Here is a 14,366-nt window from a genome sequence, read left to right as displayed (position 1 = left end):
GAGCACGGCTCAGCGCCAAAGGAGAGCGGGAACACGCACGCACAATCATGCGTGTCAGCCGCCTATCTCTCCCCCAGCGGCCCTGTCAATAGACGCAAGCGGAGCAGCCGGAGGGGCGGGGGAAAGATCGCGCGTCAGCAGCCGGGCTCAACTCTAGTCGGGCGCAGCTTCCAGCAGGCTTGCCGCGCTAGCCTCGTAGCCGGGCCCAACTCTACTCAGGGGGCAACGCGGCATAAAAGGTCGACTGGCGCAAAGAGAAGAAAGAGACAGACACAGACAAAGAACTTTATTGGTGGTCCTGAGGAACCGCTTTAGGGTACCTCCCTTTTCAGGAAGTCGCCGTAGCCGTCGCGGGCCGCACCCACGTCGGGGTCGGAAGATCGCAGTCCTCCGCCCTGTCGCAGGCCCTCTGGACAGTCCGTAGTTGCTCTGAGAGCTCGCCGCTCTTAAGGGCTGCCTCCCAGTCCGTTAGAGTGGTAAGCGATGAGCTGCGTAACGCAGGGCATTGCCAGAGCATATGAGATAAAGAGCAGTACGCCTCCCCACAGTCTGGACAGTGGGGTTCTACATTAGGCGCGAAGTGACTGAATCGGCCCCTGGAGGGGAACGACCCCGTTTGGAGCATGCGAAAGGCCGACGACTGTGCTCTAGTGAGTGTACGATGTAGTAGCGGAAAGGCCCGCCGAGCAAGTTGATAATGTGCCAAGATTTCATGAAAGGTGAGGAGCGAATCCCTGTACAGTCCTAAGTCGCCGCCCGTGAGTCTACCGGAACCACCGCGGTGTGTTATACCTCGCACGCAGTCATGGGCTAACTCATTGGCGTTAACAACCTCAGAGTGCACATTGATTCCCATATGGGCCGGGAACCATTTGATGATATGAAAACCAGCAGCACCCTCGGTGCCGAGGATGGCCACCGCCTCCTTTGAGATCGAGCCGGAGGCGAACGCTCGGGCTGCAGACCTAGAGTGTAAAGATATGGGGACGTAGAGGGTCCTTCAGTGATATAGCTACAGCAACCTGCTCGGCTACTGTTGCAGAAACCTTCCGCACGGATGCTCAGTTAATGATAGTGGGGGCTCAGCCGGCCGGGAGGGAGGAGAGACCGTGCGCTCAAAAAGACGACGACGCTTGAGCCAATGATGATGATAGTTTATTTCTACGCGCGGACACGATCCTGGGAAACCCAGCCCTTAACAATTTCGCTGTAAAAGTATGTGTGTGTAGCCCGGAAAGCCAGTCACGCGTTAGATGTAGAGACGGGGTGGGAGAGCTTAGAATATCGTGTATATATATATATATATATATATATATATATATATATATATATATATATATATATATATATACATACATACATACCTGGTTCAATCATGTATCCGGGACCTCAAAGAGGTGCGACTTAATACTGACGCATTTACCTCTGAATTGCCAGTGACTTTAACGCGCAAGCGTACATGCTCCGGCTTTGAAATCGGCGACATTAAGTCGGTGGCCGCCGATCTGGGAGAGGGAAGCGAGCGCCGGAGCAGGAGCGCGCGCCCCGGTAGGTGCGGAGGAGCGCGCCGCGGAAGAGGAGGGTAGCCAGAGGCGCGCTGGGTTCACCTTCTCTGGCAGTTGCTGCGGGTTCTGCGTGCGCTATGGATGTACCGGGTTCGTCTGGCGATCGATAGGCCTAGATAGAAGGACGGAACATAACGCAAGCGGTGCAAGCGTAATGCCACCCCTGTAAAACCGTCCAAAGGAAACCAAACCCGACCGTCTGTCACCTAAGACGAATCGTTATAAAGAAATCAATGAATAAAACAAATAAGTTAGGAAGGAAAAACGTTGGTAGTGGTGAGATTCGAACCTACGACCGCACCCTCAGAAGCTGAGTGTCTTACTCACTGGTCTAAACATTTTTTTTTCTTTATTGCCTGTTTTGGAATTCAAACGCAACATTTCACAAGAACGATAAATAACGCAACAGCCATACTTCGGCTATCACGACAGGTTTAAAATTTCTTCAGAGTTACCAGCTCATCCAATTAGGTAATCCAGTCGGGTAGGTCTGCAAGAGCCCTATAAGCTTCTCTGAGGACACCACACTCTCAATAGTTTTCACGTACAGGACATGTATTGACATCAGCATGCCGGACTTGCATCCTCGTGGAAGCCCAGGAGCATGATTACATCGAAAGGAATGCATTTACTCTTAACTGGTAGGAATCGTATGCCGTATGGGTCTAAAGGAAGTTTTTTAAAGTTCTCTGGAGGACATCCTAAGTAAAGATCGTATCCCGACAGTCCAAAAAACATGGTCTATTGTTTCGGGCTTCTCTGCAAAGGAGGCAGTTTGCTGTCCAGGGAAAGAATACACCTTATTCGTGAAACCAAATTTGAACAGTTAACGTGTTGGAATGTAACTTAAAATGAATGTTTCAACTGAAGGTCTAACGGGCATGTTTTTCACACGCTTTAGAACATGCTGTCCGGGCCCTCCACGGTGTCGGTAAACGGTACACTGGCAATGGTATCATCGCGTCCACAATATCGTTATAAAGCTTCCTTTCACTCACTGGGCTCAAGTACTCCTTTGAAAAAAAAATGGGGGACGCTTAAGCTTCGCCTTTAGGAGTAGAACGCGAGAGCGTTATCGGGACCCGTTCACATCGCATCGCATCGCACATACGGCAAGTAGGCTTCATTCACTGCAACACTGAACGTAGGAAAGCCAGCTTACAAAGACCAAGCTTACACCGATCCCTTTAAAGTCGGCTTCACTTTAACCAAAATGCTTTGCTGGAAAGACGTTTTTGCAGGGGCAATATAAGTGGTCTTATATTAAAATGTGAAGGCCCTAGCACCTTTTTTTATTATTTTAATAATTGTTTGCTATTGCCCTGACGCGCGCAGATCTGGTAGAAATGCTGGAAAAGAGGTTTGTGTCTGAGTTTCCTCGTAGCAGAATTAGGTTTTCACGTACATTCAAATTACAAACCGACGTCGAATGCTAAAGTCGTACTTTACTATTTTTCTGACAGATTTCAATGTGAGAAATTCAATTTTCGTGCACCAAAACCTTGCACCACGTGGAGGGCCTGCGCGGTCGATGTGGTTGGATGATTTTATTGCGATAGCAATTATATGGACACTCAAAAGCAGATTTCTGCCGTAGGCGTCGCCGTCGCCGTCGCCATGAGGTTCCGTATGACGTCATTTGGAGATGAAATCGTCGCCGCGCGCCGAACGCTGTATGTGCGAGTGAAAGGGCGCGAGGGGCGTGTCTTTCACGGGGAGTGAACGCACATTGGCGCTGGGCCGTGCTCCCTCAAGGGCTGCAGAAGATAGCGCCAACCTTTCCCTTTCCCTCAAGAACCACTTATCTATCTGAAAGCACGGCGGAGAACAAACGCGCGTTCTGCGCCGTGCTCGCTTAAGGGCTGCAGAAGTAGGCGTCTCTTTTCTCCTTTACAATCACCATATATGTAGAGCAAACGCGCCTTCTTCCGACGCGCGAGAGGCCGTGGGGGAGGGGGAGGGAAGGGAGGCGACGTTTAGCTGCGGCACTAAGTGCCTATTTATATCAGAGGCTCCGGCAACAGTCACCAACGCCGCACGCATTTTGAGCGAACGCGGGCAAAACGCCGATGGCGTCGACAACAGTTCTGCGTGTTGCCAATGCTGCTGCATGTCCAAGTTTATACAGCTGATAAAGCTAATATCATTACTCCGTATAGCTCTCTACAAGTTTGCTATCGCAATTGATGCTTTGCCTTTCAGGTGAAACTGCGACAACTTTTTCTCCCCCACCCGCGATCACACGCCGGTTGCCGACGCCGGATTTTCTGCGACACGGGGCCCTAAACGCTATCGCGTTAAAACGCGCATGTAACATTCTGAACGACCAGACAACTTGACGCATGTATCCTTCACTGTGCCACTCATATTCTGATTGGAAGATACCACAAACTCGGGAAGCATTTTACACATTCGTACTTGCATGACAGTCCGCAATAATGCGTCACTTTGCTCGCGAAGAAAAAGGTATCGTGCAACTGGGTTAAACACCCACGCTTGCAGAAGGTGAATATATATGAACCATATGAAGGAGTTGTACCGGCAGTACAAAACAAATGCCAAAGGAGAACAGTTTCTATGAAGTCTTTCTTGAAATAGTTCGTGATGGTGCAATAAAATCCATCTCTAGGACCACATGTAGAGCCGACTTGGAGCATTGTAGATAAAAACTTTCGATTTTGCGAAAATTTAATGCCGAATGCGCCGCATCCTCGATGAGTTTGGGTGGTCGCGGGATGCGCCTTCGGTTGAGGCGTTCCTTCACCGACAGAAATGCCACCGATCTCTGAGGGATCACACGCTTCACGTCGCGCAACACAGATAAGCAATCAATAAGTTGATGAGGAGAGCGTGCTTATGGGTCTCATCATGGTTGATAATGGTTCGACGTGGACGAATAAGGGGCTGAAGAGCGATAAGGTCTCATAATGGTCGGAGCGGAGCAATTCTGATAAGTAATAAGCTCCGATAAGGGTTGATAATGGTCGGATGATGTCCGATAAGATTGATAGGGACACATAAGGGTTGATAAGGATCAGATTTATTGCGATAAGGTTGATACCGACTGATAAAGCTTGATAAGGGTCGGCCGGATCAAGTCCCATAAGGGTTGATAAGGGTCGTATTTAGTCCGATAAGGTCGATAACGACCAATTAGGTTTGATAAGCGCTTACACTGGTCGGGTCAAGTTTCATAACGCTGATAATGACACCAGACAGACTGTGTGGAGATGAGCACGTGACACAATGCTTAAACTGCGTGAATTCTTTTTCCTTTTGCTGGAGTTAATTTTGTACTTTCTGGTTTTCTTAACAGCTGGAGAAATCGGCATACTGCGCAAAAACCTCACGAGCGTGATGAAAGGCAAGGCACCAACCAAAAAGGTACCTGCACCAATTGCTCAGATGCACGAGAACGTTTTATGGTCCGTTTTGTTATAATGGAAGAATAATTAGTTTGTTTATATATGTTATGCCAAAGATATTCGTCCAACTGTCATGATTGTCCACTCATGCTGTTTGGATCAAAATTCACGCATGCTTGTGGCGCTCTTTGTTAGCGTTGCAACGGAAGGGTTGCGAGAAGCACTTGTCACAGAACAGTGAAAAGCTGACAGCACGTGTCACAACAAAATGGGGACAGGTGTAGGGCCGGTCATGTTTTTATGGTGTACAAGATATGATCCATAACGCAGGATGTTTACCATGAAAATTCATCATTTGATTTCATTAAAGCCTGGAGTGGATGGGCAACCCTTCTATGGAAGGCTTTGTATGTGCTGCGGAAATCTGTAGTAGAGTTTCTAGTGAACGCTGTATCGTACCCGCCCCTGTTATAATCCACTGCCCTTGTTGTCAGGTGAGAAAAGCGAACGCTAAGAGCTACATGGACAGGACAAAAGATATTAAAGGTTTTGTTGGGTGATGGCGTCGGAAATGTATTCATCAGACATGTGATTTGTTGCACATCATATTTTTATGCTGGACGTAATACCTGCCCGTCTTCTTTCTTTTTGATGTGTCATTGTTGCCGCTCAGTACAATGGCTACACGTCGTGCCCGCTGGTGACCAGCTACGACAAATGCATCCTAGCTGAATTCGACTCCAAATCGGAACCGCTGGAAACTTTCCCGTTCAACCAGGCCAAAGAGCGCACCAGCATGTTCTACATGAAAAGGGACATGCTGCCCTTCATCTATTGGAACTTGTTCTTGCGGTGAGTGGGAGTCTATCGACTTATCTCTAAGCTCGCGAGTTGGCTTTCGGGTTCATTGCAGTAGCTCTCAAAGTGGAAACAGAGCTTAGTTTAGAAGATATGATTTCTTTTTATATCTCGCCAGTTTAAGGGATGTTTTCGGTAAGCGCAATACTACGATGGAAGCTGTCGGGCTAACAAAAACCGCTGCAGATAAGTTATAAGCACATTGCAATCAATGATATTTGTGGAAAGAAAAAAACTAGTACATGCCTGGCACCTTCTGATTTTAATTTTTATTCTTTAGCAAACTGGAAAGAGGCACATAGGTGTGTTTATGTACCGAAATTTCCAAAAATATTTTTTCGCCTTTGCTGACCTAAAGTGAAATTTCTTGGTTTGTCTCAAAAAGAAGTGAAATCAGGTCGAGTGTAAAACAAAGAAGAAAATCTTTGTTTCCTCAAGTTGTCTCGCTGTGCTTTTCTTGACTTAGATTGGGCTAAGTTAGGTTACGTTCTCGTCTCGTATTCTATGAAGGGTATAAGGCAGAATGCGTTACAGATCAGAACCTAATGCAGTACGGTTGAGGTGTCCTCTAGCGACGGGAAGTTACTCTGCTGCGCATTCCTTAGCCTTTCTTAGGCCTACAACAATAATTTATCTGAAGCCTGCACTTCATGCGCATAAATTGATGCGGGTTCATGGCCGTTTTCGAGTGCCGTAGCTTTGTTGCTGATGCCGTACATCGAACTTTGTTTCCCCGCAGGGGCGCCTGCGTAAGCAGGCGTTTGGTGGGTTGCGACACCACGGACCCGAGCACATGGGGGTCGGACCCTCCCACGCTTAACCGTGCGTGGCTTAGCCGTGTCCGGGGAAAAGAGGATCCTGGGGGTTGAGCCGATGCCGGGTGTTCGGACCTTTATGGCCCCTCGGCGGAGGCAACACGCCTCTTTGGCCTCCGCTTCACGTAGACGGCACCCCCGGACTGACCCACCCGGGGGAAAACGGTAGTTGCCTTTTCCTGTCTCTCTCTCTCCAATCTTCGCCTATCCCTCTCACCTTCAATCTTTCCTGTCTTCTTCTCTCTTCCATTTACTTCCAACATTCCTGGCAGCAAGGGTTAACCTTGTGTGTTATGATCTACCTTGATTATAACATATGCGGTTATAGTAACAATGTACAGTTGGCATGGCAGTGCTTGCTTCATAACAATCTCTGCCGTGTCCCCTCGTTGGGCTCGGTGGTGGGTGACTGGCATTGATACCGAACAAACAACTCATTCCATGGGACCCTCGAAACCCTTCTCACCTGATCGTCCCCCAAAAAGGGGGCGCACCGATGCAACCTTTGAATTCTTTTTGAAGAAACGAGACACATTCCCAAAGTATCATGTGATTCACTGTGAAAGCACTGATAAAAAAGCAACAAACATTTCACCCTTCTTGGTGTCAAAATGTCTCACGGAGGTAATTGGAAGTGGCTACAAAGCCACCAAGATGGCAACTGGGGACCTTCTCATTGAAGTAAAAGACAAGATGCAGTGCGAGAAACTAACAAACCTGGTGGCATTTGGCGATAAAACCATATCTGTTAGTCCACACCGAACAATGAACACCGTCAAGGGTGTGGTTTCAGACGACGACCTCATGGATTTGACTGATGAAGAACTCCTGAATGGATGGAAAGAAGAAAATGTTATAAATGTACAACGCATAAAAATCAGGCGCGATAACAAAGAACTACCAACCAAACACATAGTACTTACTTTTGGCTCTAGCACACTCCCGGATGCAATCGAAACAGGCTACCTCAAACTGCGTGTTAGACCCTACATCCCAAATCCACGACGCTGCTACAAGTGTCAGAGGTTTGGTCATGCCTCTCAAAGCTGCCGAGGACGACTAACTTGTGCGAAATGTGCTACAAAAGATCACTCTGCTGATGACTGTACTGCTGAGGCCCATTGCGCGAACTGCGATGGCAGCCACCCTGCATATTCCAGATCTTGCGTAGCCTGGAAGAAAGAAAAGGAGATCATTACTATCAAAGTCAAAGAAAATATCAGTTTCCGGGAAGCACGACAGCGTCTTTCACCTGCATTTTCGATGAAAACTTCTTTTGCCGAAGTGGTGCAACAGGGGGCAGCACCACGACGGACCCAAGGCACGCGCAGCGTATTGAGGCGACTTCCACCCGCCCCCATGGTGGGAGCAGCTGAGGCTGCCCTGCCTCCCTCGAAATCGGCCACACCAGAGGCCTCTACTAGCGCTGGCAGCAGCCATCGCAGCTCAGAGGCTAAGGAGGTTCCATCGGCCTCCGGGCTGGTGAGGCCACAGCCTTCGTCCCTCGAGGCGAAGGCTACACGACGTACACATCGCTCGTTAGAGCGAGTGTCCAGCGCTTCACAAGAGGCTATGGACACTACCCCAAGCAAGGTGGTGCAACCAGCACCTAAAGAGCGGCCAAATTCTTTGGACCGCTCTAGAAAAGACAAAACCAAAATTACAGGGCCGCAAACGGCTCTGTAATCTAAGGCAACACTTCCTTTTTGTCCACACAGCACCAATTTACTTTCATTATGGATACACAAATCATTCAATGGAACGTCAGAGGCCTTATTAGGAACCTCGACGATGTCCAAGAACTTCTTTACCAACACAATCCAAAAGTGCTGTGTGTACAGGAAACGCACTTAAAATCGAAACATACAAATTTTCTCCGACAGTATGTTACGTTTCGTAAAGATCGCGATGATGCTCTCGCATCATCAGGCGGTGTTGCCATTGTAATTCACAAAAGCATAGCATGTCAACGTTTGCAGCTACAAACGCCCCTTGAAGCAGTGGCAGTTCGACTTGTCCTTCTGAACAAACTCATCACCATTTGCTCGCTTTACATACCCCCACATTACCACTTACACAAACATGAATTTCAGTCCTTTATAGACGAATTGCCAGAACCTTATCTTGTTCTTGGCGATTTCAATGCACACAGCAGTCTGTGGGGCGACTCTCGTATCGATGCGCGAGGCCGTCTTGTTGAACAATTTCTTTTTTCCTCTGGTGCGTGTCTCCTGAATAAGAAGGAACCTACATTTTACTGTATCGCAAATAGAACCTTTTCTTCTATTGATCTTAGCATAGCTTCCCCGTCTCTATTTTCAGAACTTGAATGGGAAGTTATAAAAAACCCTTACGGGAGCGACCATTTCCCAGTACTGCTGAGAGCAACAAGACAATATGAGTCACCACCACATGCCCCCCGGTGGAAGGTTGATGCAGCGGTCTGGGATAAATTCCAAACTCTTACCAGTAAACTCTCGTGGGCTGACATTTCATCGCTCGGAATTGATGGTGCCGTCGAGTATTTTACTAAATTCATAATTGATGCAGCCTCTAAGTGTATTCCCCAAACAAGTGGACTTTCTAGCAAACGTCGTGTTCCGTGGTGGAATGAACAATGCCGGAATGCACGTAGGCAGCAGAACAAAGCATGGAGGCAGCTTCGCGATTATCCTACTGCTGAAAACCTTGTAAATTTCAAGAAAATCAAGTCCCAAGGTAGGAGAACACGCAGACAAGCCAGGAGAGACAGCTGGAAAACATTTTTATCAAGTATCAACTCGTACACGGATGAGGCCAAGGTTTGGAGCAGGGTCAATAGAGTAAGAGGACGACAAACACATCCACCTCCCCTGGTACACACGCAGGGAGACAGCCTTGAGGACCAAGCGAACCATCTGGGTGCACATTTTCAACATGTGTCCAGTTCCTCACACTATTCACCAGCATTTATAAGATATAAAACAGCTATAGAAAAACAAAAAATAGACCGAAAGAGCACTGGGAACGAGCCATATAACCTACCTTTCTCCCTAGCAGAGCTGCATGCATCACTCACCTGTTGCAAGCAATCTGCCCCAGGCCCTGACCGTATACTATATGACATGTTGAAAAACCTACCCTCTGAAACGAAGAAAACCCTTCTCTGTCTCTATAATTCTATATGGACCTCCGGCGAGATCCCCTCTGCCTGGAAAGAGGCCATAGTGATCCCCATCCTGAAGCAGGGCAAGGATCCATCGTCCGTATCGAGTTACAGGCCCATAGCTCTAACAAGCTGCCTCTGCAAGGTCTTCGAGAAGATGATAAACCGCCGTCTGATACATTTCCTAGAATCAAACAAGCTCCTTGACCCATACCAGTGCGGTTTTCGCGAAGGTCGATCCACCACTGACCATCTGATACGTATTGAGGCACAGATACGTGAAGCTTTTGTTCACAAACAATTCTTTTTATCTGTGTTCCTAGACATGGAAAAGGCCTACGACACCACATGGCGGTTTGGTATATTGAGAGACCTTTCCCACTTTGGTATACGTGGTAATATGTTAAATGTCATTGAAAGTTACCTGCTGAATCGCACATTCCGTGTTCGGGTTGGCAGCGCTTTATCACGACCTTTTGTGCAGGAAACTGGAGTCCCACAGGGTGGGGTGCTCAGTTGCACTCTCTTCATTATAAAAATGAATTCCTTGCGCCTATACATCCCACGCAACATGTTTTATTCAACGTACGTCGATGATGTACAGATTGGATTTAAATCATGCAACCTTGCAATCTGTGAGCGGCAGGTTCAGCTTGGTCTCAACAGGGTGGCTAAATGGGCAGACGAGAATGGGTTCTGCCTAAATCCACAAAAGAGCACCTGCGTCCTTTTTTCTCGAAAGAGAGGACTGTACCCTGACCCCGACATTGACCTGCAAGGACAGAGTCTACCTGTAAAAACGGAACACAAATTCTTAGGCATAATTCTTGACACAAAGCTAACATTCATACCACACCTAAAACATCTAAAAAACAAATGCATGAAAACAATGAATATTTTAAAAGTGTTGTCACGCACTACATGGGGTAGTGACAGAAAGTGTCTGTTAAATTTGTATAAAAGCCTCATACGAACACGCCTAGACTACGGGGCCATAATTTATCAGTCAGCCACCCCAACCGCGTTGAAGATGCTGGACCCCATCCACCATCTAGGTATTCGATTGTCTACAGGTGCCTTTAGGACAAGCCCTGTGGAAAGCCTTTACGTGGAATCCAATGAGTGGTCCCTCCACTTGCAGAGGACCTACACAGCTTTCATGTATTTTCTTAGAGTGAATGCAAACAGTGAACATCCCTCATATTCCACCGTAAATGATTTGTCCAGCTCCCACCTCTTTCATAACCGACCTGCAGTAAGAAAGCCCTTCTCGTTGCGTGTGAGAAGTCTGGCTGAGGAAATGGATGTCCCACTCTTTGAACATCGTCTAATGACACCCACTATACAGGTCTCACCGTGGCAGTGGCAGATTGTCGACTGTGATTTGTCATTTTTACATGTTACGAAGCACGCCCCGGTTGCACACATTCGAATGCATTTCCTCGAACTGCAGCATAAATACTCCTGTCCGGAATTTTACACCGATGCATCAAAGTCTCATGCTGGCGTCTCTTATGCAGCGGTTGGCCCATCATTTTCAGATGCCGACGCCCTGCACCCACAAACGAGCATTTTTACAGCAGAGGCTTATGCAATACTGTCGGCTCTTAAACATATCAAGGACTCTAAAATACCCAAAGCAATCATTTACACAGACTCGCTGAGCGTAGTAAAAGCTTTAAAATCTCTTAAAAGGCACAAAAATCCTGTAATAGTATCGCTTTATTCATTCATATGTAGTATTTATGCGTCTGGGCAGCATGTTGTGGTGTGCTGGGTGCCAGGACACCGAGACATCGAGGGAAATGTACTGGCAGACCAGCTTGCCACATCCATCGAGGCAAAAGCTGGCAACACATCTATGCCCGTCACTGTTCATGATATGAAGCCATATCTACGCAAGAGACTTCGGGTCCATTGGCAGAGTTTGTGGGACGGCCAGACTCATAACAAGCTCCATTTAATTAAGCCCCATTTAGGAAACTGGCCATCAACCACGAAATCTAGAAGAAATGATGTCCTATTCTGTAGGCTCAGAATAGGACACACTTACAGCACGCATAATTACCTGCTGTCTGGAGGCGAACCACCAACCTGTACTAGATGCGGGGAAGCACTTACTGTACTTCACATCCTAGTACAGTGTCCATTAATAGAACCTGAAAGAAAAAAGCACTTTGTTCAAGCCTATAAAGAGAATATACCCCTTCACCCAGCTATGTTTTTACATAATGACCCGATATTTCCGCACGATTCAGTTTTAGCCTTTTTAAACGACCTCGACATTTTGCAAGTTTTTCGCCCGAGAGATTCGTAGTGGCATCCTCTTTCAGAGGACGCCGCTGCGACAGCATATTTGAAATGCACTCTCCTCCAGGCCCTTGCTTCTAAGGGTCCCTGTGAGGCAGTAGTGCCTTGTATCCCTTGCAACTTTTTTATACTATATTATATTCATTGCGCCTCTATCACGTCATTGTCATGATCTTAGTATTTTGTCTTTTACGCACCTTTAGTGCGCAGGATTTTAGGCCCCTTTACAGCCACCCTACACCTATCCACTGTCACTGATCATACCATTGCTCACTCAGTACACCACGTCTTGGCGCTCTTTGGCCATAGCTGGCCCTTGCGCCACAAAACAACATATATCATCATCATCATCATCGAACTTTGTTTGTCATACTAGTGAGTGCGAAAATCTGCTATATTGTGGTCACTCACCCCGAGATGATGTCCCAAGTAAGCTCTCATTCGCTTGAGCACACCACAGCGACGTAGGCACTCAGAATCGGTACGGGTCCAATTCTTAACGAGTGACCAGAGGTTCAGAGACCGAAAAAGATCAGCAAAAATGAGAGAGCAGGCGCATGTTGACACAGCCACTTCAGGAAACCAGTCATCTTTAAAAACCGCAATGCCTATAATTAGCTTAGCCACTGCGAAAAACAGAGAGGTTGTAGTGGAACACCAAGGAAGAGCGGTTGGTCGGAAGAGCGTGACTCGGATTTGTCACTCCTCATAGTGCAAGGGAAAATGGGAGATGTAGCGAAAGGTAGGGGGGGGGGGGGATTAATGGAAGAAGGCAGGTGACGGCGCAGTACTACAACAAACTTGCCTACACACTGGGTGAATCAAGCAAACTAGGGTTGCTATTCGGAAAATGTAACAAATGATAAGCTCATAGATACATGCTATGATATGTTGAAAGCATAACTTTTATAGGCCCAGTTTGTGGCACGTTCTTAGAAACTTGGTCTTCCTTTGTGTCGAAGATAACAAGGAAGTAGCTTTTTTTTTTCCTTAAGTGGCTAGAACAACGTTTTGAATAACGTGTTTGAGTAACCTGTAACGTTTTGTTTCTTTTTCAGTGGCTACTGGGAAGGCCCCGGAATCTTCAGAAAAGCGATTCGCGTGGGATTCTCTAAATGAAATTTCGATTTTTGTTTTGCTAGTGTATGCATTTACTTACGCTGCAGTGTTCTACGAATGTTAATTTGCCTCGATTAAAAGCAGGCGCTTCTGATTGTGACTGTTGCGTAGGGGTGCAGCGGATACCCTATGCCAGTTTTGGGCAGTTCTTGAGCCACTTTACTTGTCTTCACACGCTACGAAGACTGATTACACTCCAATTTTGATAAGGAACGGAAATCATGTGGTGTGCATACATTCCAGAGGAAATATTGCAAAATTCAAAACTGTGCAGAAGGTTGGCAAATATATGTTTCGATAGTTTGTATTCAAGTTTTATTTTATAATAAGCGTCTGCGTAGTATCAAGTCTTTCGTGCAGTGCACCCAACTATGCTCTATAGACTAGTTGGGTGTACTCTATACCAACTACATAGTATCATTTCTTCTGTGTAGTGCCACTATGCAACTTAGTCATTTGAGCGGTTAAAGCCGCATAATATTGTACAGCTTGTTATTCGCGCGCTGCTGTAAAAAGTTTTTCAATTCCTCGTGCACCTAAGTGCTTTGTGTTTTGTGTTTATGAAACATCAAAAATAAAGGCGCTATTTAATAGTGTGGCATTTACCGATTCCTTAGCCTCCGAATTTATCAAGTTGTGCTCTAAATCGCAAAGAATTCCTTTAGCTGGTTAATTGGTTAAAAATGGTGAAATGTGAGAGAGCGTTTCCTCTTAATGTTCTGCACCCATTTCTCAAGAGTGCCGCTTCCTCTCCCTGCAGGATTTGAAGGTCTGTCGTCGCACCCGCTCGCAGCCGTGGCTATGAAAAACAAATTTAATTTAATGTGCTACAGAAACGGAAGAGAATGTATAGCAGTTTGCTACTACTAGTCTCTGCTCAATCTGTAGAGATCTGGATGCTGCTACGAAATGGGTTCTTACGCTGAGCATATGGAACAAGCTAAATATTGCTTTGTATATGAAACAGACACAAACGTGTCAAGTTCCAAGTAGCGCCGCGACATAATTGTATTATTTCCTATTTCTTATTTTCAATTCTGCCTTCCAGGGCACAACAGTATGGCAGATCCTTCTATAGATGTCTACATTGGAAGCACTTTGATGTTGTTTTGTAAGAAGCCTGGAGCAAGTGCTTATTGTAAGGATTAGCCATTATAAATATGACGGATGGGATGCACAGACGTGCTGA

The 14,366-nt window shown here is 46.7% G+C and overlaps 1 protein-coding gene across 5 annotated transcripts in view; it reads left to right on the top strand.

The window, feature by feature from the left end:
* Window positions 1-13,778, top strand: part of LOC119455590 (sulfide:quinone oxidoreductase, mitochondrial-like) — a 39,898-nt gene extending 26,120 nt beyond the window's left edge. For all 5 annotated transcript variants that reach the window (XM_037716995.2, XM_049668886.1, XM_037716996.2 and 2 more), the window contains exons 8-10: window positions 4,882-4,949; window positions 5,604-5,782; window positions 13,117-13,778. In XM_037716995.2, coding sequence (XP_037572923.1) covers window positions 4,882-4,949; window positions 5,604-5,782; window positions 13,117-13,177 — 308 coding nt within the window. In that variant the 3' untranslated portion in view covers window positions 13,178-13,778. The remainder of the gene's footprint in view (window positions 1-4,881; window positions 4,950-5,603; window positions 5,783-13,116) is intronic.
* Window positions 13,779-14,366: the final 588 nt, after the last annotated feature.

The sequence above is a fragment of the Dermacentor silvarum genome, chromosome 6 (genome assembly GCF_013339745.2).
Source record: "Dermacentor silvarum isolate Dsil-2018 chromosome 6, BIME_Dsil_1.4, whole genome shotgun sequence".
In the NCBI taxonomy this organism is placed as follows: domain Eukaryota; kingdom Metazoa; phylum Arthropoda; class Arachnida; order Ixodida; family Ixodidae; genus Dermacentor; species Dermacentor silvarum.
The sequence above is the reverse complement of the archived record's forward strand: the minus strand, read 5'-3'. Positions and strand labels throughout refer to the sequence as shown.